Below are 26,852 nucleotides of genomic sequence, written 5' to 3' on the forward strand. Positions count from 1 at the left end.
TTTATTAATATCCCATTTATTTATTACAATCGAGTTTATGGCATCTACATTTTAAAAATATTTTTATCAATAAATCAACAAAAATATATTATTATATCAACACGAAGCACATTACGAATAATGTAACATTAAAACATAGACATATTATAGAACACACATACAAAAACCTACAGATATATGTCCCACAATTACATAAAATTTTGAGAATTCTAACTTTTATTAAAAAACATTTCGTATGTGTAACGACTCAGTTAATTTTTAATAAATAAATATATATTAATAGTAATAAACAAACTTGTCTGTCAAGTAAAAAAATATTACAATATATAATATCTTATATTTACGATTTTACGATTAGATTTCCTTTATCTCGTAGAAAATCACAGTCACGAAAATTGTTAAAGGAATGATGGAGATAAAAACATATTTAGCTTATATAATAAGTAATCTATTTACAAAATGTTTAAATGGTGGGCTCAACAAAGAAAATACTGGCTATACATTGGCTTAATAAATTAAATATATGTAATATTATATACTAAGAGTACCAACATTTCATTATCATATTTTATCCAGCGTCTTTCTTTATCAAAATATCACACAACTTATACGTTCACTTACGACCTTATCTTAATTTTTAACAATGATTGACTTAAAATCACGCAAGAAATGAAATGAAAACTACTGAATATTTAAAAATACATATTTTGGCTATTTACCAAAATTAAAAAGTATTATCATGCAAAAGTTATTACTGAGATTTCTAATGCTACTAAACTACACACATATTTAATCAAAATTTGTAGGAGATCAAGATTTATTTTCAGTTATTTAATAAGAGTAACAATAAGTATCAAGAATAGAGTTTATCATGCGTTATAGGATTATTTATTTGACTAGACCATTGACATTGATGTAATTATTGGAAATGTTCTGAGGTTTCTTCTCCAGATCAACGTCGAACGTTATGTAAGTGGGGTTGGTTACGGCGCTATTCTGATTATTTTGTGAATTCTTAAAATTATATTGTTTCGTTTCGAATACTTCGTCTGTTTCTTCTTCGATTCTCGGACACATGTTGAGGTACGGAGAGACGTTACCATCATAATCCGATTCTGACCCACTTCTGGCAGGCAGGTTGTTCAAAGTTAACATAGGAGTCAATTCGGATCCTTGATCAGAAGTCCTTGTGTTCAATTTGCGTGCGTCAAAATCAAACTTCGCGCTCTGAGCTCTTGGACTAAATATGGACTGGTTAGTTGGACTCATTTGTAGATAACCTTCGTCGTCTGTAAGTACATTACAATAACGGGATGCTTAATTATATTTGCAACTAGATGAATTTCAACTTAAACGATCATGCAACGTAAATAGCAGTGAATAAGTCTAAAAGACAACAATCACGATGTTTATTTACCGATTATTATCAATAATATTTATGTTAACTAACTAATTTAGAATATTAATGTTATCTACACATCTCGTTAGTAAGGTAACGGGAAGACACATGCTGTTTTATAACACATATTTTATTACCGTATAGGATTCAGTTGCGTGATCAAAATGGTGTATTTTCTATTCCGTCTGACAAAAGGAAAATACGCTTATATGACAAAATATTAAGGAAAATCTATTCAACGTCATAATTATATTATATCGTAGATGGGATAAAGATTATTTTTATATGCGATTAAATAGAATATTTTTAACGTTAATGGATAAGTGTGAATAAAAAATTAACTCAGTTTGAATACTTTACAATATTATAGTTTTTATATAATTAGGATTTTTTTTTTAGTTATAAGGTACCTTACTTTTTACTTTAATTTTTGTTTATGGTTATGATAAGTGAATAAAAAAAATATTATTTTTACACTTTTCTCAAATTACGTTAAAAGCGATTAAATCAGTTTTAAATCAAAAAACTTAGCGGTAATCGGTATATTTTAATATTTTTATAGCTATAGGCTACAGGGTTTGTCGTAGCTCGCATGCCTAGTAAAGCTCGTAAAGCTGCTGTTCCTGCGCCTGAACTCGGTCTCGCCGAATTGGATTACTATCTCATTAGAATGTGAGAGTAAGGGAATAAATAACACATCTCTATTTGTACAAACTTTACAATATAGAAGATATTGACTATTGCCTAGTTGACTATTCTATGTTGAGAACGGCCGCCTTGACGAAAATCGATCAGAGAACATCAGGGACCAATAAATATTTATTATTTTGATGTTCTCAGATGGATATGATTATCAAGCTTATATGTAGACGTATTCTTATTGATTTCATACCGTGCTGTAGTGTTGGTGTTGGCGGGAAGAAGCTCTTGGCTTCGTTCACATAGTGATGCGGACTCGGCGTCACCATGTTATTGTAGTCGGGCGCGCACATCATCGCCAAATAGTCTTCTTGGCCTTCGGATTTCACGTTCAGATCCATATACGCGGAATTCAAATCCACGTAGTGCTAAAAACAAATAAATATGTACTAAATTATTAACATCTATCAGTGACCATTTTTAATTGGTCTCTTTCTACACGGACTTTAACTTTTATAGTAATTTCTAGCAATTTGTACGTGTAAAATAATTACGAATCTAACCAATTGAGCTAGTAAAACAAATAATGATATAAGTTAAACAGTTACTAGTAGGATTATGATAATATTTAGAACAGAAACCACTAAAATTGGATTTCATTTAATAAGTTTTTTTTTCTATACAGTTTTTGTTGTAAAAAAAAGTCTTACATTTCGCACATTATCCTCAAGAAATGAGCCGAGGATCTCTTGCAGTTGGCTGAAATTTGGTCGCGCTGTGGGCTTTTGTTGCCAGCAACGAAGCATCACGTCATAGAGCTTGTTGTCTGCATACTGAGGTTTATCGAGACGATGCCTAAATAAAAGGGCAAATGTCACGATATAAATAATAAAAATACTTTATTGGAAACAATTTGTTATATATTACAATTGAAAAGTGAAAACCTGACTTCTGTGTTAAACGTGCTTCAGAAATCAATTCCTTACCGATAAAAGAATATTTTAAAAGTTTTTACAATAATTTCTTAAGGCTATTTTGTTTACTTTAAATTAGTCCGAGCCGTGATTGCTTTAGTGTATATTTGTACGTGCGTGTGTATGTGTGTGTGCGTGTATGTTTGCGTAATAATTTTGATAATCATGGAGTATTTATCTATTTAAAAGCTTAATTTACTTAAGATTTTTTCAAGATAGTTTTGCCCTTATTCATAGTTTAACTGTTTTAACCATGTTTTGATTTTAACGTTTTAGATATTATAAACATGTTATTAAACAAGAAAAAAATAATAACACAACAAGATAGCCCATTAAGAAGCATGATGTAAAAATAAATATAAAATAAAAAAGTATCTCTTAGAAAAATATACACGAGTTTTAAATTAATTTATTCTTATTTCAAAACGGATAATAACCGGTTTATTTAGAATCCGTCGCATCAACCAACTAGGTCATTCCGCTTTAAAATATTAAGCAAGTTAGTAAAGTTACAAGTTCTAATAATATAATGATAATCTATTGATATACTTATTGAGCCTATTTTATGTTCAATGTCATAAGTTATCATTGAAAGATCTAGCTATATGATTACAATGCTTTGGCGTAAATGTTTTTAATACTTATAAAATCAAAGTTTTTAGTTACTTTAGTTTGTATTTTATGATAAGTTATCGTATCATTCGTCTGTTTCGGTGGAATATATATGTATAGTTTTAGCCATTTGCGAGCAGCCTTATGCATTATTAATAACATCGACGTGAACTAAATGAGCGTGAGCGAAATTCATATCGCATACTTTTTTCTAAAATAATTAAAAAAATTATGTTAATTGAACAAATGAACTGAGAATTACCCATCTGACAGCCACTGTACGAGACTCGTTGGACTGACATTCGGATAAGGTGTTTTAGCTAGAGAAAATAGTTCCCACAACACAATTCCGAACGACCAGACATCTGATTGCGTAGAAAATATCCTGTCGGTCATACATTCAATTGCCAACCATTTCACTGGAAGTGGACTCTGAAAAAGGAAAAAGAATATATCGCCGTTAATAACAATCCTTGAAGAAATCTAATCTAAATGTAATGTAAGATCTCATTATATCATCATATATATTGAGTTATAAGTGTGATTAACATTTATGCATTTGATAAACCAAAACTAGTTTTGGGTATAGATCTTAAGTCTTAATCTAAGAACGTGTTTTAATACCTATGGAGTTGAAATTACACTCAAGTATGGAATTAATATCTGTTTAAATAGTCTTCGATTGGAGTCTCGTCCAATTGACCATTTTTTTAAGTATTAACAAATTTACTCCGTTTCTCGCTAGATTGAGTTTAACAGTGATTAAAGTGAAATAACTGCGTACAAAAAAATACACAAAAATGCAAATAACGATATAATTAAACTACATAACTTGATTGTGACCAAAATACTAAAATTATATATAAAAATTAAAGTTTATTACAAAATTACATTGTTACAAATATAATATATAATGCCACAAACTATTTCCAAGAGAGCTCTTGACACCTTTTACGTAAACTAAAATCAATTCGATACTTGAGCTATAATCTCCTATAAAATATGGTTAAAAAATAAGAACTACTCAGCGGATTGACGAATATCGTTATAGAAGGCTTTCTAAATTAAAAGAAGTACTTAAAGTTCGTTCGAGTCGCTCTATAATACGGGCCTTAGTTTGCATACGCAAGAATAGTATTATCTGCGGTCTGGAGCCCGATAAAGCCAAGAAATAAAACAATTTCTGAATTACTAAAAGTAGTGGGAGATCAGTTATAAACTAAATCCTCTATTCTGGGTAAACGATTTAAATAAGACAATTTCACTGGAGAGACTGATCTCTGTAAATTAAGTTACCCAACTTAAAAAATTATCGCGACTTTGTGATTTTTTTGTGACGTGAGTTGGACGAAAATATGAGAGACGAATTTGAATGCTTCCTAAAACATTTTTAACATGCCTTAAAAAATATACTAATAATATGTCATATATATATTTACATTCTCTTGCTTCTTGTATTCATCATTTTTATAAATGCTTCGCGCTAAACCGAAGTCGCATATTTTAACTATATTATCTTCCGCTAACAAAATGTTTCTTGCAGCTAAGTCGCCATGTAATACCTGAAAAGTTTGAATAAATATCAATATTTTTTTTTCATACAATGGTCGAATGTTGTCGATGTAAATTAAACTAAAAATAGTTTTATCACATAAGCTTTGATTAAAATCTATGTCTTCTAATATAAATTACGAAGGTAAAGTTGTAATTAATGTTAAATGTATACTAAAACTTACACTCAAACCTTATGTAGTTGATAAAATTATTTAACAGATTAACCGTTACAGAATTTTATGATAGAATATATATATATTTTTTTTTTTTTTTAATTTATGTTTACAAAACTGACTTACAACTAGTGCATACAAAATAAAATCTAAGCTAAACAGAGTGTTATTACGTTGCAGTCTTCTGGATGTAAACCTAGCATGCTTTAAAAAACATATACCTAGCTTAGTTAACAAGAACAGAACAGAATATACTAAGTATATTCTATGTTAAAATATAATGTAACAAGCTATAATATATAATATACCTACGTAAATTCTTTGATTCTATATATCATAAGGATATTATGTTTTCTTTAATTTAATTATGGTAATATTACAAGTGTCCAGCAAATAATATCGATAGTATTTTTTTTTTTGCTCATTGCGATTATTGTGGTTATTGTCACTGGGCTAGCGAATCATGTAAAATTCCTTTGTTCAATATACGAGTAAGAGCATTACACTAACATATTGACGTCAAATTAAACTCTAACAGCAGTAAAAACAATTTATAATATGAATAATATCTTGAAACAGCTGAGATATTTGATCAACATAAATATCGTTATATGAATATAATATATAGGATATGATAGTATATATTTATATTACCCACCTTTCTATTAGCCAAATATTCCATGCCTCTTGCAATTTGGAAGGCCCACGCTAATAGATCTCTTGAAGTCAACGGTCGTGGGTTACGTCCTTCAAAACTGTAGTCACTCTCGTAATTTGATCTCCATTCCGGTTGAACATAACCCGTCTCAGAAACTGGAAACGATAAGAATAAGACGTATTAATATTTTTAATTACAAGTTAAAATTAATAAATATTTTGACTTTAAAATATTAATTACTTACAATTAATTTATTTTTGGATCATTACCAGAAAATTATAATAAATTTCTTAGCTCAGAAGAGGCCTAATATTGCTAATACATGACAGGTCTACCGTGCATACAGCAATTTTGACCAACGAATCGGTCATTTACCAAAATACCTCAACAAAAAATAAAGTACAGCTTGGCGCTAAAGAATCTAATCAGATAGCACTAGTAGCTTCTGTTTCCTAGTTAGCTATTAGCGATTAAAAGCAGGCTTCAACGTTTAAAGTATGTATATTTGTATTTCATACAGTAGCATATTACATAATTACCAATCATTTTTTTCAATTAAAAAAACATACGAATTCAAAATAATAAATTAAAAAAGATAAACGAAGCACGACACAAAACAATGAATTGATTATAAACGTAATTGGTGCAAATTTATCCATTTATACTACTTTATATAATATTTAAAGTGTCCATCATATAATATATAATGTCAAAAATAATATATTTAATGTCTGCTAAGTAAAGGAAAAATAAGTGTTGCTTTTTTTGAATATGTTACTTGAAATACTACATTAATAACCTTAATGCCAACAAGCACTGCAAAAATTATTTGAACACGATACGAACAAAAACGTATTTATTATTTAAATATATAATTGTAAAGTAAAGAAAAAGATCGAATTCGATATTTAAAATTCGACTATTAAGTACACCAATTACGAATACATTATTTACCTCGAACGAACTCCACGTGCTGGTTAGTATTATCTGTGTACAAATTTAGAAAATTTCGATAAAAATTCTCCGAATTAACTACTTAGTGATTATTAAAATACAGGCCATGTGTGTATAAGCCCAGCCTAAAGATTGATCCGTATTACTTAGAATAATTAATCATTATAAACAATTCATTAAGGAAAATTTATAGGAGAGTATTGACCGTTCTATTTTAATTTATATTACAATTTCATTTAATTATTTATATGTTCGTTCATTTAAATAGGTCATGTAGCTTTCAGTAAATTATTGAAGTAATTACCTTTCCTGCCAGACCTATTTGTATTGGCGGTGTTTACAAACGTGTGATCCGTTTCTTGAGTGTGATTAGAACCGAAATAGTCCGACTGCATACTGAAATGAGAAAAAATAAAAACTTAATAACGTACATAATTTATTCTTCGAAAAGTATCTAATTAATAAAGTTTACAATCTTTAATTAGGCATATCTCTTTGCCCACGCATATGAAATTATATCTTTTTAAAATTTACCCGCTACTTCCTGTGCTGTACGAAAACGCTCTGTTTTCTCTGCCGAGATTCTTCTCCTTATTGTCCGTTAGCTGATCGATAAATACTTCTCGATGCTTCTGCATGTAATTGTGTATGTTGCCGAACTTACAGTATTCCACGATTACAATCAATTCCCCTGTAACACAAACAAACACGTCACTCAGCTACTAACGCGGCGTAATAAAAATAGAACAGGCGGTAAAGGCGTGTGCTCACTTAATCACGCTTTAAATAAATATTATGCAAAACGAAAAATGTTATCCGACAATTACACCATTGACATTAATTTCATTGTCAATGTGCTTCCAGCTGTAACGTACAGTTATTTTGGGTGTGGGGAATGTGTACTTGAAATAAAAGTTAAATAAAACTCAGCCCTGACGTCACAGTCTATTTAAACCTAACAATTTAAATAGTATTATTTTGATCGTGTTAACGTAATGAAAACTAATCCAAAGGATGGTTTCTAAATGCTCACTTCTTAGTATATCCATGCTTTTTGATGTTTTTTTATTATATTTTAGGAATTAAAAGAAGCATTGCAAACTTTAGGATGAAAATTATATTTATTATTTATTAATCATAAAAATATAAATATTAATACACACTCTGAAGAAAATAACCGATTTCGCTTTCATGAGCATGGTTTATATCTACGCTCGTTTTGGTAGGGTCGTCGTTTAACTAAATTAATGACAATAACAGTTACGAACAAAAGTTTGTTTTTTGATTTATCTATTACATTTGTTGCGGCTCAGTCATAATGTTTTATGATATAAAAAATGTACAAGAAACCAATTTATACAGCCAAAATATATTTTCTAATATTTACGTTGGATGGTATCTCTATATACGTTAATATTATAAGTATATTAAAATATTCTTAAAGTTTTTTAAATTTTCACGATTATTTTTAAAGTATAAAGACATGGGTATGTATGTACATATTAAAGGATAAAATCTTAGCAGCATTACAAATACAAAGCCTTTTTTCGGTAGAATTGTTTAATCTTTATACCTAGTTACATAAAGAAATCTCGCCTTCAGTACCAAAAATAAATTTCACTTTCAAAGCGACCGAAGACTCACTTCAAATATATGTAACAACACTTACTTTTCCCAACATTTTTCGTACAGGCACCAAGTAAATTCACAATGTTGACGTGTTTTCCAAGATGTACCATGATCTTTAATTCCGATGCCAGAGCCTTAATATACATATTATCAGCGGTCTTCTTGACCATTTTGACGGCAACCGGCGTGGTCTCCTCAGCATTGATTATACCACGGGCTTCAGCTTTATATACGACGCCAAACGCACCTGCGCCTAATTGCTTCCCTGAAATAAAATGAATATTTTTTTTGTGGTTTCTCAGTTACCTTTTTTATCGCTCAACGTTAATTTCTTGAGGATGTAATATTTGCTTGTTTCAATTGGTAAAATCCATCTATATGTTAATACGAGAACATGAATAAATGAAATGTACTAGCTTAACATGTACCTTGTTTAAAATTGGCAAACATGTTTTTTTTCTAATAGGTATTATAAAATTGTGCAATTCGAAATATGTAGATATAAACAAAAAATAATTGGTCGAATTGAAAAATGTATGTAGACCATAAAAATATTGAAGTGGTTAAACTGGGCGATAGCACTGACGTGGATAAAATTAATCGATATAGAAACCGTCTTAGTTTTCAATTTAGTATATTTTTTAAAAGTATCTATCTATCTATATATATATATATATATATATATATATATATATATATCGTTTATAGTTTAACAGATTTTAGATCGTACAAAAATATTACCTAAAATAAGCTTATCAGCTGGATACTCAAATCTCTCATCATAGGGCAATAGTTCTGCTTGTTCGTCGATACCAAGTTCTGGATTAAGTGATCTCGTTACACCCTCTTTGAAATATAACAATCCAGCCGCAGCTAATTCTTTCCTAAACTGTTTCTCTTTACGTATCTTCCACACAAGATAAATAATTAGCAAAACTAGACAGAATAATATCACTCCAATTATACTGAGATATATAGCAGATTTAAATGGTGATTTTTCTGAAATGTTTAGAAGAAGAAAATTTAAAAACATTCACATAAATAAACAAATGAATAACTCAAGTAGGTATACAGAATAAATCGTTTACCTTTTATAATCAGATTGTAGGACCTGTGCTTAACAATACCTGCGCTGTTAGCGGCGCATTCATATTTGTTGTAATCGTCAATCGTTTGCTTTATATAAATAGTCGAGTTCACAGTTGTGTAATTTAGATAGTCCACGAATATATCTATGTTACTATCATTATGCAATACATCGCCGTTCTATGGAAAAGTTACATATTTATCAATGGTTTTTATTTGTTCATAGTCATTATTACTCAATATTTTAAAATTTAACGTGAATTAAACATTTCCCAAGTTTAACTTCTATGAGTTTATCAAGTAAAATGAGTGAGTGAGTTTACTAAATACAATAAAATTAAAAATGAAATTATATATTTCTTACTCTATGCCAAGTTATAACAGGTGGTGGAACAGCATTAGCTTGGCAAGAAAGCATCACTGGTAAGTATGGATTTACTTCTTGATCTACATCCTTTTCTGGCGCTGTTATTACAGGCAGACGAGTTGCTGAAATTAATATGCATTATGTAGCAACAAAAACCTTATTTCATTTAACCTTATTTTGACTTGTACTTGATTTGGTGTTTAGCGAAGTATTTTTGGACAAATCTAACATTACAGTATTGAACTGTTCACATGAAATATAAAATATAATTAACATGAAATACAAGGCTTTATATTTTACATACCTGCAACCGTGAAAAAAACTGTTTGACTTTCACTAGAACTGTCGTTTTTTTCTCCAACACAAGTGTAATTGCCTTCATCCTCAATCGATATTTTCTCTATCTCCAATGTTGCAATCAATGAGAAGGGAGACGTTCTTACTGTCACTGAAATTTGCGTAATATTTTTACTTTGTGTTAATAGTTAACTGTATTATATACATTTTATTATAGCATTAATCTAATAGGGTAGAAAACATATATGATTCCATCGTACCATTTGTAGCGAATAAATAATTATGGTTTTATTTGATTTACCTCCTGCAGAACAGTATAATTTAATTTGGTTACACCTACCGGTATCTACTCTCGACTTGTTATCGTCTCGTATCCATCTGACATTGATAAAGTTATACTTTGAAGCGTAACATGCCATCCTAACACGTTGACCCTCAGGAAACCAAGCCTTGTCGGCATTCTTCACTCCAAATCCGCCGGATATCTCATACACTAGAAGATTCCTTGCCACGGAATCGTTTCCTATTGCATTATATGCATGACATATTATATTTCCTGAAGTCTGTACAGGTATTTTGACAAGAGAGGACACTTTAATAATTGACTCTACATCAGTATTTGTAGCCTGCAAAAGAATTAAAAATTATATACCTTACAAATACGCTTTGTTCAAAGTCATCGACATGCTCGACATGATAAAATACCTCGTAAGAATTTTCCTCGCCGGTCTCGTTTATGAAAATCCACTTTAGTTTTGGCAAAGGATATCCAATAGCCTCACACCTAAGCGTCGCTATTGAACCTAATAAATACTTTTTGTCGACTTCTGGCCCGAATTCAACAAGAGGAGAAGCTAAAATTAAAACTCTTGATATTAATTGAATATCTATGTTTAAATAATTTTCATCTTAAACTTGACCGTATCCCCATACTAATACGATACCTTTTACTCTTATGTCATATGTTAAATTAGAAGTTTCGTATTCATTGCTAGCGACCATTGTATAGTTTCCAGTATCTTCAATAGTCAAAGGATCTATATTCAGATAAACAGAATCATATCTCTTGGCAATTTTATATTTTTCTTCGTCTTCCGGCAAGTCTTTACCATCACGAAAACTGAAAATATTTTGTCATAATAAATTAATTTCCATATGCTTATATACTTAAAATTATCTTATTATAAAAAAATATTTTCAATGTTACGAGTAAATCATTTCCTAGTTACTTACAAGGCGAAGCTTGCTGGAGGATAAGCGTTCACAATAAATTGCAGACGAATTGTTTCTTGCATAGTTTCGATTAAATCAAGATTTCGGAGTGCAGACTTCACTTTAACATAACCTTTTTTACCTATAAAATAATTAATCGAAATAAATAACGCAAAAAATAAATAAATTATAAATACGCTATGTTATGTATCGTCGGAGTTAAAATATTTTATTATACTATTATATCTCATGCTCGGCCTTTCATAAAAATATCGTTACAAGTGTCAATTTATTTTTTCTCACAGTATATCTAACCAAGTGACATGTAAGTAGCATGGTGAAATAAACTTTAATTATTTCTCCACCTCTCAATAGGAGTTCTTAGTCTTATGAGTAATTCCTTGTTATTATTAAATTCACGCCCGCTTCCGTCTTTTATCGATAGATCGATGGCTCAGTGATTAAAACCGGAGCATCTTAATCGATGATTGCGGGTTCAATGGCAGGCTAGCACCATTGATTGTGCATGTGCTTAATTTGTGTTTATTAATTCGTCATTATTGTTAATTCATCTCGTGCTTGTCGGTGAAGAAAAACATCGTAAAGAAATATGCATGATTCTTATTTCAATGAAAGCAGCGTGGTACAATTAGTACCAAAAACCTTATGCTCGAAGGGAGAGGAGGTCTTAGCCCAGCTGTAGAACATGTACAAGCTATTCTTTACTTTTCCATTATCATAAAGTGGACGCACCGGCTAATAATAAATAATTATAATATTATATTATTACGATTATATCATAATCGATTACGACTCCACATCTATCAGTATGTTTTACTTACCTTTATATATTTTTACAACTCTCGCTACACGATTATCGATTGGATTTGTACATTTGCATGTATAGTTCCCGGCGTCGTTAATGGTCGCATTCATTATGGTAATACTATTGTATAAAATTTCGCCTGTTATATTATGTTCATTTGACTCAATTCCAAAACTCTCCTTTAAAAAAGTTTTTAAAAAATTAATTATAATTACTAATGAAACAAATTATAACTTTTCATCTTTTAATATTTTCTACTTTGTCTTATAGTTAAAATTTCCATGCGAAATATTACCTAAATACATATAAATACACATGACAAATATAGGTACATATATATATAATTATATAATAATATAATATGATATTATAGGTTATAAAATGAGTAAGTTCGTGATTATGGTGGTACTAACCTCTGACGGTTCTGGCCGTGGAATATTCCATGTTAATTTGACTGCCGAATTAGTTGTGTATAATACTGTGCAGTTGAGAGTAAAGGTTTCACCCTCCAAGAAATACTTTGAATTCATTATAATCTTTGGCGTCGGAGGCACCACGTTTTTATCTTGAAAAAAAATGCAGAAAAAAATATTTTATAAAATTTATTTGATAATTTATTTTATTTTAATAAATACTGTCAATATTTTAGGGTTAATTATTTATTGTAAAACAAAACAAATTACTTTGATAATAACTAAAAAGTATCATAAAATACTGCACGTATTACTTTTTTTAATTTTAGAATAATATTAGAGACATTAATATTTTAATTGATTTAATTTTAATGAAATTGATATCATCGTATTTTTTTAACAGTTTCAATACTTTTCATAAGAACAGAATAAAACAAGCGCGATATTCCATAAAACTACAAAACAAGCACAGTGCTCAAGAGAAAATAAATATGACGTAAGTAAGACATGTATCCGTGTTCTTTAAATTCAAAGCAACAATTGATTATTAAAAAGAAAAGATAGCTGTAAAAAATAATTATAACCAAATGAATACTTTTTAATCTACCGCTTTACAACACACGAACTTAAAAATTTTGTTTTCATATTATAAACTTCGAATCTATAACATTTCGATTCCTACTTCGATTTCCCGTATCTTATTGAGTATAAGATATATTAACTCATAACTCAACATATATTTTATGATATTATGTTTGTTCTTTAATCATTAACTTTATGATACTGATTTGCTGCGACACTTGCTTCGTATATTAAGTAAGAGCTAGAATCGCTCTTCGATGTAGCATTTATCAACAATTTAAGTTAAATTTGTCGCACAATCCCCATAGTTTACTAATATGACAATGATTTAAATAAGTTTACTATTATCCGTCGCTCATAAAAATAAAATAAAATTTTCATTATTGAAACCTAACCTAACATAAAATAAATAAATTAAATCGTGCAGTATTTGTGAAACAGCATCTAGAAACAAAGCTTTTCAAATTTTTTTTCTCTTTCTAAAATATATGGCAGCAGTTACGCAGAAACGATATTTATATTTCATTATAAAAAGAAAATTCATTTGTCAATACTTGTAATACATAAAAAGCCTATATATTTATACTAATCCTTGATATTTTTTAATCTTTTACTACCTTCTTGATTTTTATTGTATCATTTTTTAAAGTTTTATTTATTATCTATAATAATCAAAATCTCATAAATTTTGTTGTTTGTACTATAAATTAATACTTATTTGCAGTTGGAATTAAGAAAAAAATTTTAAAGCTGTTTCTTAGTGTTGCGTATTTTTCTACTTACTTTTGCATTTTAGAAACAACAGTAAAGCGCTGTTTACTCGTATACTCAAAACGTGCCAAGATAAACAATGTTGCTATGAATGGCATATCTTAAATAAACTAAAATTTATCCTCCTACACTGTTCGTTCTCCATTGTTCGATCTTATATCTATATTAATATACTAGTGCAAAACGGGTCAATAAAAATACAAAACGTGTTATTAATAAAAAAAAATTAATACGATAACAAAAAATGTTAAATTATTATAAGTTAGTAAATTAGTCTTAATTATATTAAGTGAGTGCACAAAGATCATACAGAGCACCAGACCAAGTAAGAAAAGAAGTAAAAAGTACAAGCAGCAAGCCGATATACGCAAAGGATTAACTTTGGTTTAACACCGAATGTAATAACCATCACACCACGCTACCTCGTTACTTGACATCAAGATATCAGCACTATCTACTTACAAATTGTATATTTCGTTTCATTTGCTTTTCCTTGGTGTCCTTCGCATAAGTATTTACGCGACTTACGCGATTTCACTAAAAATCCAATCTTTGGAGAGTATTTTGAAATTTCTGGTGTCTTGTTACTCTGCTGCTATTGTCAATATTACCAAATAAATAATGTGTTGTTAGTAGGAACATATTTACCTCAAAATTATGTTTTTCAATTTTATATTTAACACGATATTTTTTATTACGATTCACAACACTATTGTTTCAATTTTTTTTTTTAGTAAATTAACGTTAAGAAAATTGAAAAACATTATTTTACTACGTTCATTGCAAAAAAAAAATGTAAACGTATGCATCATAAAAATAATTGTTATTTAAAAATAATTAAATATTTTTTTCCAGTGAACGCAGCATATATACGTTAAGATAAAATCACACATCATCTAATCACCTACATTTATTTACAAAAACGTAGCTTCGATCCGTTAAGCCTCGTCTCTCAAAGACACAAGTGAAAATAGATAATGTAACATCCAAGAGATTGTTATCGAAGGTGAACCCGATTTTGGGGCTAAAATTGTATACTCTGTATTCATTGTCTGCAAATTCCTGAATATTAAGAATGTTGTTATGAAATTATCTCAAGCAATCAATAATTTGAAGTTACATGCCTTAGTTACTTTAGGTCTCGCAGCATTAAGCGTTAGTTTTATTCGTAAGCCTTTAATGAGACAACGTCAGTTTTAACATGCATTTTAACTTTTTATCATTTCCGTGATAAAAATCATCTATTTTTCCATTCGAATCAAAACAGTGATCATTGCCCCATTTCACATTTATGTTATAACTTGTTAAGTACATAAATTAGATTTTACGAACCATGCATTTGTAGTTTGTAAGCTATTTGTTTTGTAGGTTTTATAAGTCAAACATAATGTTTGTTTAAAGCAATTGATGTATTGTTTCGGTTAAAATTTGTTTATATATTTTAGTAGTTATTATATACATACCCCTAACAACGTAACGTTAACATCGGGTGTCGTAGGTCTACATTCGACTAATATAGTGGTGTCATTTCTCGTTATTACGACCTCCCTCATTGGCGCTAGTAAGCTATTCGTTTCTAAAAGTACCACAAGTCAGCGTTTATTATTAATGAAAATGATTTCAAATATAACTAATGATTAAAAGGCAAAATATATAGATCTCACCATCAACGTAGATGTAAATATATGAAATGTTGTTCGTATTGAAAGGTTCTTCCATAATATTTTTTAAAAAATCAGTTTCGTTCAGTGATTTATTGAAACAAGCGTAATAACCGACGGTAAATTTATCAACGTTGTACAAATCGAGCGCGGACTCGAATACATTCGGATCATCGGGACTCGATACGTCTCTTAATACCATTTCGAAAGACCCTGTTTTCTCTTCCCCAATTTCTTGTTGCTTTATTTGTACTGGATGGTTCCATTTACAATATATTGTGAAGTTTTGGCCCTCTTTTAAAATTATTTCATTTTTATTGGGAATTATGTTCGGACCACTCGTTTCGTTATCTGAAACCACAATTAAGACTTTTTCTTATTTCTATTTATTCATCATAAATCACTACATAAATCTACTACTAATTAAAAAAAAGAAAGTTTTATAAATTACTCAGAAACAAAACTATGTCAGTTCTTTTCTTAAAATCTTAATTAAAAACTGATGGCTGATTAATGTACAAACACATAGATAGACACATAACCAGTAATGCCCTGCTAAACGTCACACAATAATGCAACCGCACCTACGCTTCTAAAATGAAAAGAAAATGAGCTTTTTATGGAAAATTTCTCACAGCCAATTTGTCAACGTAACATGTAACATTATCTATCGGTAATGTTAACCAAGTAGTTAATCATGTAGGGAAGACAAACATTGACAACCTTGGCAAGAGTTAGTTTAGTGTTACAACGTTCCGATGTAGGGGAATATAAGTAACAAATTGAAGTATGACGAAGGAGCATTGGAACAAATAAGCCTATCATGCTAATGGTACGTGTAACGTAAGACGAGGTACCACGGCAATGTATTGAAAACTCTATTAATTAGCTCGTATTCGGGGTGTGACAAACAAAGGTGCGGTCAGCATTCGGTAAATTAATCCTACCAACAAGATGGCGAATGAACCACTCTGTCGCTAGCTGATAACAATTGATTATATCAAACTTTGGACAAGAAATTACTCAATTGATTGATTAGGATCCCGTGGACTGTCTTGTTAATGTTTAAGTATTTCAGAGAAATAAAGTGATCTAAATTAATATATACTTATAAAAAATGTGCAATTAACAGCACAAATACATCTTACTGAACACTTATATTTTTTATTTTTATATCACAAAAAGCACTGACCTATACATAATACAACTATATATATATATATATATATATATATATATATATATATATATAGTTAACTATATATATATACAAATTAAAAAATATATATATATACTTAAAGAATGATGTACCGTATTAAATATAAGTGATCCGATCTTTTCGTCCGTCTTAGGTTATTTCTTAATCGTTTCTTGAAACATAGGGTAATTATATCCGAACGTACTAGTCTAGTCTAAAAGGCAATGTGTTTATATACGTAAAACGTTTATATAAACGTTTATTTTATATTTATATATTGAAAAGGTTTAAAACTAGATATGTGAGTCAATTTACCGGGAAGTGAGTGAATAGTGAATGCTATTGTTTAGCTTATATCGTATATCACCATGAAACTATTGAAACCGATTTCGAAATCATATGTCACATTATTTGGAAACAGAAGCCCCGATCAGCATTCATTGTTTACGAGAAAATGGGCATTAACGTTTTTTTTTTAATCAGAACGCTATACGTCAATGAAAAATATATAAAGCCGATTGATGACCTATGCCATTACAATATAGTTTATATCAACCGGATAAATTGAGGCGTTTTTAAGGAATCGCAATTTCGTCTCTACTTCTAAAACTAATTTAGCCTAGCAAGCTATAGATCTATTCACTACGCGCCCACGTTAAATTATCCTTAAATTGTTATCTTCTATACATATAATAAAATTGGAGTGTATTTTTGTATACATGTATAATACTAAAATAACCGCTTTTTACTAAATGCATATGCATGCATACACGGGACATATACCAAAATTACATTTTTTTTAAATTTTATCTGTCTGTCTGTCTGTTTGTTCCCGCTAATCTCTGGAACGGCTAGACCGATTTAGACGGGACTTTCACTGGCAGAAAGCTAATCTAATAAGGAGTAACTTAGGCTACAACAATAATTTTTTTTGCCAAATTGAAACGCGTACGAAGTCGCGGGCACAGGTATTAAATAATATAATGTTTGTATTTTTGTTGCGGTCTTTATTATTACATTAGTAATCTCACGCACACTATGACAACTTGTAAGCAGGAATGTCACTCGTACTTATGCACGCCGATAAATAATCTAACGTAGAGGGGCGCGCCTTCGTTTTTTTTTTTATATTATAGTGGGCAAACGAGCAGGAGGCTCAACTGATGGAAAGTGATTACCACCGCCCATGGACATCTGCAACACGGGGGTTTGCAGGTGCGTTGCCGGCTTTTAAGGAATGAGTACGCTCTTTTCTTGAAGGTTCCCAAGTCGTATCGGTTCATAAAAACCGTCGGCGAAAGCTGGTTTCACAGAGTGGTTGTGCGAGGCAGAAAATGTCTTAAAAATCGCGCTATAGTAGATTTTCGTTACTAAATAGATATAGCAACATGCCTTCGATTGCACCTCACATTTCTATATTAAGAATCACAAGCTTGTTTATCTCTGTGCCGTGTTGTTCGCGGACAGGTTATTTATTTCTTTATAATAATATATTTCAAACCTACAAGTTGCGTAAAGAGGCTAAGTGTTTTCCAAATTTTATTTTTTTATAAGAAGCTTAAAAACAACCGGTTCCTTCTTTTGTAAGAATTATTTATCATTGAAATGGTAATACAAAAATATTACCTAAACAACTTTTTTTCATATTGATACTTCATTCGTTAGGTTTTACGTTTTTGTTTTTTGTAATGATAAACAAAGTAAGACTTAGTAACATGCTAAAGAAATATACATACATATATACTCTCGAAAAACATCCTTCCTAGGAAGTTATTTAAGAATATACGTGTAATAAAGAATTCGAAAACGAAATTATCTCTAAAAGAGATCTTTGCGTAACACGCTTTGTTTGTAAATTCGTGTTGCTAATTCTAAAAATATATGAAGCATATATTTTGGCAGTTTATCTTTGACTTTATCAGACATCAAAAATATATCAAGTAGAAACGATTATTATTCTTGTTGCCTTGTTGCTAACAAGACTCTCACCGAGTTAACAAGAATATAACTACTTGACAATTTTATATTTTTAAAAGGAATCCCGAGTTAGTGTTATTATATAAGTCCTTTATATAGAAAGATATATATTATATATGAGTGAAATATTATTGAAAAAGCATTAAAATTCGCAATCAGAATGAGCCGAATTGACTAGAAAGTGAAAGAGTTATATATTTAAAAATTTATACGTTCTTTAGACTTCTCTCAGTATAATAAAACTATTGTATACAGTTGTCGCCGGATGTCCCCTTTAAGATATCAGAATATACATCCTGTAACTAAAATAATTGTGGAATGAGGCATTTCCTTCTATTACAAGCAATGAAGCGAAAACGTACACAAATTTTCGTTTTAGAAACATATCCAATGGTCAATGTATATTGTGACATTAATTACATCATATGATTTTGAGGTACAAGAATTGTACACATCGTCGATAACAGAATCCAAAACACAATTTTAAAATGACTTTTTGCCTACATACACATTGCACAGATAATGTGTATGAAACGACGTCGAAACGAAACTTTAAAATAAACATGATATGATATATAATATGATAACTTATATACTCTAATAGACTAGGAGTTACGATAAACAAACAACTTTGACCTTGAACTGACACGACATCTTTGGTCGAGGTCTAAAATAATCTACCATTCACTATTCTCTATGTCACCTGTTAATTGAACTGATTGGAAGTAAAATTAAAGTGAATATAAGTTATTAAGTTGATTAGTTGTGTATAATATAGCAGAGCTATTTCCAAATCTCGTGGAATATGTGAATCTCACATTTGTTTATTTTTAATCCTTCTGCCATTTCAATATAAAATAGTATTCCTAATAAAATTATCAAGTGTTGACAGTGGCGCAGTTGAAATCTAAAATATTTTTGTGCATTTAAATTGAAATAACTTTAGATGATACAGTAGTTTTAAAATCATACTAAGATAGTATCTTTATCGATTAGTTTATGTACGAGTATATATCATATTTAAAACAACTTAACGCACAAAATAATCGTAAACAACACGAATGTCTTATTTAACATAATATAAACACTGTATGTACAAAACAGTTGCTTAGAATTGTCAAGGTTTTGTCTAAGTTATTCATTTGAGGATATATCTATTGAGAATATCAACAAATACTATACTAAAATGAGGAAGTATTGCACGAAGCGATCTCTCCGCGCATACCTTATACCTTACCAGCACTACGTACCGGACGCATATACGAGTACCTCGCCTTTTTTCTTATACGCTATTTTAATAACGTCGTAGCTCCTAAACTATTAAAACTTAAATATTGTGTTATGACTAAAAACGTACTACTTATAATGAGTAGATAGTATATATTTAAATACGGGCATGTATTTTTATCTCATGGATTTAAGTATATAATATTTATTCAATAGTTTCTTACTATTGTTGTAGAGTTCACTTCCAAACAGCCGCTTCTACGTCGAGTACTATTTACGAAAGTTTGAAAGATATCGTTTTTAAGCGATAAGACCTTAGATGCCTTTGTATATCTTAGCCTAGACATAGTTACTCTTTTTTTTCTTTCTTTATATGGTGTACAATAAAGAGCATTAGCATTTGTTTTGTCTGAAATATCTAATACGTAATACAATTTTTGGTTTTGCTATAGTTATTTCTGAAACCAAAAATCTCTGATAATTTTTTTTTGTTCTGTATTAAAGAACACAATTCAACATTCAATAATTAATCTAGTTTTTATACAAATTTTAGGTATTGCTTTATTTTCGCGGACCTCTTTTTAAATGCGATTCTTCAACCAGAACTAGCACGGCAGAGAAGCTTTTTATTTTGAAACCATATTTAATATGAGGTATATAAATTTTTGCTTACGTTCGCCATACAATCTTTCTAGCTACGAGTAAATGATACAAATATAATAAAAGTACATGCAATGTTGATCTCTTGATTTTATTGTAGAGCTTAAGTCTGTCTTGAAATGATAAGATTGATTACAATTCAAATATAACGCACTGCACACTAACAAACAAAGTTATATACAAAAATAACAATATAGTAAAAACCAAAAGGTCTTATCGCTATAACAGCGTTACTATAGGCAACCTACAGAAAGCTACAAGACATGAAATTGAATAAAAAAAAATGAAGAAGAATGCAAATATGTGGGAATTAAAAATGAAACACAAGTTATAATTTATGCATATTTAAATACTCACATAACTAAACAACTGACTTTTATATTGAATGGACTGAAAATGATTGTGTATCAAACAAAAAAGAATGGAAAGCGGTTATTAAAATTAGGTTTTTATCAAAATAAAAACTTCATGAAAGCCTTAATAATATAAAACATTTGTTTAAGAGACTTGGGACTAAAGATAGTGTTTAAATAAACGGTATAAAAACAGACGATTAAAGGAACATGAACGGAGGCGGTTTTCCCATACGAGCTTTATAAAAAGAGTGACATGTGATTATATTTGCGAAACGTAAACAAAGTACAAACGTTTTGATAAGATGTTTGAATATTTTTTTCTGTTGTTTGGTTGTTTGACGTTAGATACTCTACACGATGATTGTATTTGCAACGGTCAATGATAAAATAACCTGGAATTTAGCTAAGAAAATAATTCAATTGCTTTTTTTTTAATGATTATTTTTTCACAAAAAAGGTCCATTTATAACAAACTTTCACATATCTGACGAATAATAAATATAAATGTTGTTTATATGTTATATATTTCTTTAGATTTACTCGTACAGTTATATAAAGATATCGTGTTTGTAACTGAAGATTATTATATAAAAAGTTTGTGCGAATGTCTGAGCAGCAAACGTTATGCCTTAAATTCCGTGTTTTATTTCTTATACATAACATTTTGCGACACATTCTGTGTACAGTTAGTTTTAATATTTTTTATAATTACATTTTTTACAATATTATTGATTGTATTCATGAAAACGTACGCACATACCTATTACAAATCAAATCAAATCAGTTCATACTGGATTATAAGATAGAATAGATCAAACTATTTAGGTAATAAATAACTGCGGTAATAAAAACAAAACTATAATATATTTTTTACTACTTTGATATTTGTATATTCAAACAAAGTAATTTTTTTACTACTAGGTATTTATGGCTTAAGTAACAATTTCAACTAAGATTTTTTTTTTAACATATCGTTTAAGTACATAACGATAAGAACCCTTTTTGCCATTTTATTACATGTAACGATAAAAATTACCTAACTATTAAAATCTTTTTTATTACAAGATTTTAATTAACATTTTGTTAGTATGCGGGGCTCAAATATTGCTACTGAATTTTAAACCAGGTCCACCCAAGCAATTCTGTTGAATTTTGCACAAACTGATTGTGCTGGTGACAATTGTAATTATAATTTGGTGGACACTTAGTTTTGTTTGTTTAGAATCGTAAACATTATTTTTATATAAGCTGTATTTTAATAAAAAACATTTGAAACGAAGTTCTTTAGCGCACTCTAGATCCAGTCATTTGGCGAAGATCCTTCATCACCCTTTTGTTAAGTATGTATATGTGTGCTTACACGTGTATGTTTACGTATAGGCAATAGGCATACTAGTGTCCGCCCGCGTCTTAGGATCACTGTTAGAATCACTACAGTAGAGACGTACTGCGCGGCGCTCGCGTCACGCAAGGGTTTTTATTACTATTTTATTATTATTATTTTATTTTTATTTAATAATGTAAATATTTCTGTCGAACGGTGTAAATTTAATTATAAGTGTCTGTTATATAATATATATAGTAAAAAAATTCGTACTACTTTGTGTCTCACAAAACTTTTAGTTTTTTTTTATTTACGTAATATTCACAAAATATAAATTACTTTATACACTTAGAGTTTCTGATATATTAAATAACGACTACATACGACAAAAATGTAACATAATAATTATATTTATGTATATATGTAAACATAATTAATTTACTATCGGAATGTTCCAGACTCAACTTTATATTATGTTTCCTTTAACTCTCTGCAACTACAAGGTAAAAAAAATAAAAATATTTTATCGGATAAATATCCTTGTAATTTAATAATATTCTTTTTAAAAATTCAAATAATAAGTTTTTATACAATAGGTGGGTACTTGAAGTATCATGTTTATTAAACTTGAGGTATCATCAAATAACTTTACTATATTCAAAGTGACCTACGGGCAAATCATATGTTGCTCAAAATTGAGACAAAATTAGCACAACATTTATTTAACTACGATATAAATAACCATTTATTTGGTAGTTTTTTTACATTTAAGATGTTCAAAACGTATAATATATTGTACTAAATGTTGTCCTTGCAGATTTTTGACCTTGGCTCAACAAGCATGTTATATCGATGGTTTGGCTTATCACAAAAATCTGATAATAAACGTTACATTATTTCAAATAAATTATATAATAATTTAGAACGCAAAGGTTAACCCTTCCAATGCCAAAGGCTTATTAAACGACCTTGTTGTGCTTGACACGATAAGAAAAAAATCTTTACAATTATAAGTAACCACAATAAAGCACGTGGACTTAACGGAAGCTTATAAGAAGTACAAATCTGGGCAAGCGTTGCTGACCTTTTAATTACTTTAGTAGTGTTACAATCAATGTCGTACTCGGCGGCTAAGAAAAACATCGTCCGCCATATGTATGCCCACTATCCCGCAGTGAAGTAATGTGGAATAAATGACAAAATGTACCTTCGGCTCGAATGAAAAAAAAACAATTTAATGTTGATTATTTATCTATAATCCTATTTACTTTTTTTTTAATCACTCTTTACGACTTTCACTGTTAGAAAAATGATAAATATTTCATGTTCGACTCACGTCATCCTCTATTTCTTTTTGTGAAAAAATATTTTCAATATTTCTTTTCAGGTGCTGAGAGTATTTTTGAATACAAAACCCCAAAACCTATTTACAGTCCAAATAAAAAATTGAATTATTAATGGTAAATATTGTGTGATTACGTACCTAAATTATACCTATAACAATTTAGCTTGTAGCTTGTAGGTATATTACAGATGATTTATTTATTTATAAATTAAAAATAATCATACATATTTTGTATATGATTTTAGGAATATAAATTGTAAATGTACTTTTTGTAAAGTTTTCGGATTTCTCAATAAAAGCTACTAAATTATATAAAAAACTGATACGAAATAGGTAAATGCTAGCTGACAAAAACATTCTGGTTGGAATTTACTAAAGTAATTATTAAATAATTTTATTTCACCATCATTTTCAAATTAATTTTATATTAATATATGTATGTTATTCGAACTTTATTAAAATCAAAATATAGAATTCGATCTTGACAAGTTTTACCTTGTTTAATGATAATATTTAATTTGAACATTGACTTGTACACGACCTTGAAACGGTCACCGCTTTTAATAGCAAAAACAGAGTAAGTCCCTCGTTGATACAATTGCGTACTAAAGACTTGATGAAAATAATCATGTCATTGTTACATGTAAAATAAGACTGCGTCTAAAAACGTCAAATATATATAACTATGTTTAATATAATGCCTGTTTATCGAAGTTTGTTCTGTATATTTCTTCTAAGAATACTAAACTAATAAGTAGAAACAAAAGTATATTTATTCTTAATTGCACTACACAATCTTCTCTGATCTAAGTAACTATGACTCATTGTGTTTTGACTAATTCGCCTTTTCACAAGATGCTAGGATTTTATGAGTCACAGATAAAAAGCCCTTACTGTAAAACCAAGAGACAAATCAGTTCCGACTCAGATAAATACGATGTCTGTGAGTCAACTTCATTCAATATTGTACTATTTATGTATACATAGTACAATATTAATCCAATCGTTATTTATCAATAATAATATATTTATTATATTCTGCTGATACAATATCTAACACTGCAATACCGCCAATTTTTAAAGGTTTTATTAACCATTTGAGGATTAAAAAAATCAGTATGTAAATAAATTATATTTCGTCTATCTTTCTTTTTATATAATTTATATTATATTATTTGAGTTTTATTATTTTATTTTATATATTAGATTAAATTATATTAACTATTATTATAAAAAAAAAACAAACACTGATTATATGTGTTCTCATTAATCAATCAATACACGAGACGATTTGATATGCTATTAGGTGCCTAATTGTGTACTTACTTAAATTTGATAACAACAAAAATAATTTCAACTATCGACACAGTAGCGTCAAATCAAAACAAACAAAATTAAGTTGGTAGCGCTCCCCGAGATGTGATTAGCTAAATTAGGTGTATTAGTAATTTTTTATCAGTATTTCTTATCTGTGCACAATTTGTTAGCACAATTGCATAGCATCATTAAATACTTACAAGCTCTCCATAATTCCATATGTTTTCTGTAAAGCAAAGCGGCGCAGACCGCTTACGTTCCTTATCAAGTTGTATATTACATTGTTATTGTACTAACGTTAAATCTACTAACAAGCATTAATTTCGAAATTAGTCAAAAAATTATGTATGCAAGATGTTGCCGAAAGTATAGTGACAAAGTATTATTGGCATTGCTCATACATTATTCAAGACATTTTATATTAAAAGAGTACAAGCCGTTTCAATGTTCGTTCAATCTATTAGCAATATCTTCATCTCGCATTAAAGAACAATTTGCTGGAATAATAGCTTTATGATGGATTCTAAAAATACTATTATTATATAAATTTCAATGCTTTATACATTACACCCACAAGGCGATACTAATGGCCTTTCGTCATTATTATTTTTTACACCACTAAGTGAATTATACGCTTGTGCCTTTTCGGTACAACTAAAGGCCATAAAAAAAGTAAAAGTAAAAAGTCATCATAAAACAAAAACATAAGTTCATATCTACGGAACACGAGAATGTATGATTTTATTACAAGTCAACGAAAATGAATTTATATAAAAGGTCCACATTAAACACATTGGTAACAATTTCCTATATCCCGTCATATATTAACACGTATATTTCGAAATTAAGTCACGTTTAGGTAAACATTATTCAACAACAATTGAAACGGCTTTGGGTTTTATACTAATAACAGAAGTGCAGCAAGAACTTATACAAATTCTTAGTTAGAATAGTTATACATAGTTATACATGTTTCCATGAATAGTTAGAATTATTTCATACTGTTAATCCGATAGGTTAAGATATGTATTCAAACCTGGTCCTGTGGAGTTGCTAAGTGACATAACTTTCGGACATGTTACTATTATTCCAACAGCAACTGTTAATAACTGCCAGCTCCGGATAAAATTCATTTTGTCAATTTTCTTACAAATACCAAAGTAAAATTTTAAACGTATGCATCGGCTCCCATGCGTATGTTATTATAAAAACCGTATTCCAATCGTACGGAGCCGATTAGACGGGTTTATTTTAGTTAAGTATCCAATCTATCGCAGTTCGAAAACAGACATCCTCGTCTCATTCACAGCCGATGAAAACACTTAAAAACTTTAGAATCACTGAGTCACTTCTCGTTAATCTGCGCTGTAAATATTAATAATATAAATTCACATTTTGAAACTTATGCGAACACTTTTCGAATTTATTTGCAGTATGATTTGGTATGGTAACGTATTAAAGCTTGATATAATTAGGTCACAGTAAAAGTATAAACTATTGTTATACGCGGCACGTGGCGAGTGAATCGGCAACGCGGGCAACTCGCGGCGTCTACTCCGACGGAATGTACGAACTACAATCGTCCAAACGGCAAACACACACGACCGTGCTCCGTCCACGGCGCGCCCGCGTCCGTCACGA

At 29.5% G+C, this 26,852-nt stretch overlaps 1 protein-coding gene across 8 annotated transcripts; it reads right to left on the reverse strand.

Moving 5' to 3' along the window:
- On the reverse strand, positions 1-26,852 carry LOC113397136 (vascular endothelial growth factor receptor 1). 8 transcript variants are annotated; one of them, XM_064219056.1, is made up of 24 exons: positions 26,248-26,852; positions 15,811-16,158; positions 15,610-15,722; positions 14,609-14,738; positions 12,794-12,945; positions 12,397-12,559; positions 11,576-11,696; positions 11,287-11,462; positions 11,048-11,196; positions 10,683-10,968; positions 10,350-10,493; positions 10,043-10,167; positions 9,681-9,858; positions 9,334-9,591; positions 8,633-8,857; positions 7,498-7,654; positions 7,268-7,359; positions 6,964-6,996; positions 6,010-6,164; positions 5,064-5,186; positions 3,887-4,056; positions 2,749-2,893; positions 2,292-2,466; positions 1-1,289 (listed from the first exon to the last, which is right to left on the reverse strand). In XM_064219056.1, the coding sequence occupies exons 1-24, from the start codon at positions 26,342-26,344 to the stop codon at positions 889-891; spliced, it is 4,116 nt and encodes a 1,371-aa protein (XP_064075126.1). In that variant the 5' UTR covers positions 26,345-26,852; the 3' UTR covers positions 1-888. The 8 variants fall into 8 exon arrangements, with proteins under 8 accessions (XP_064075126.1, XP_064075125.1, XP_064075120.1 ...); XM_064219055.1 differs by having other exon boundaries at positions 14,609-14,741; XM_064219050.1 differs by lacking the exon at positions 14,609-14,738 and adding an exon at positions 15,055-15,208.

Source organism: Vanessa tameamea, chromosome 3, assembly GCF_037043105.1.
Source record: "Vanessa tameamea isolate UH-Manoa-2023 chromosome 3, ilVanTame1 primary haplotype, whole genome shotgun sequence".
NCBI lineage: Eukaryota > Metazoa > Arthropoda > Insecta > Lepidoptera > Nymphalidae > Vanessa > Vanessa tameamea.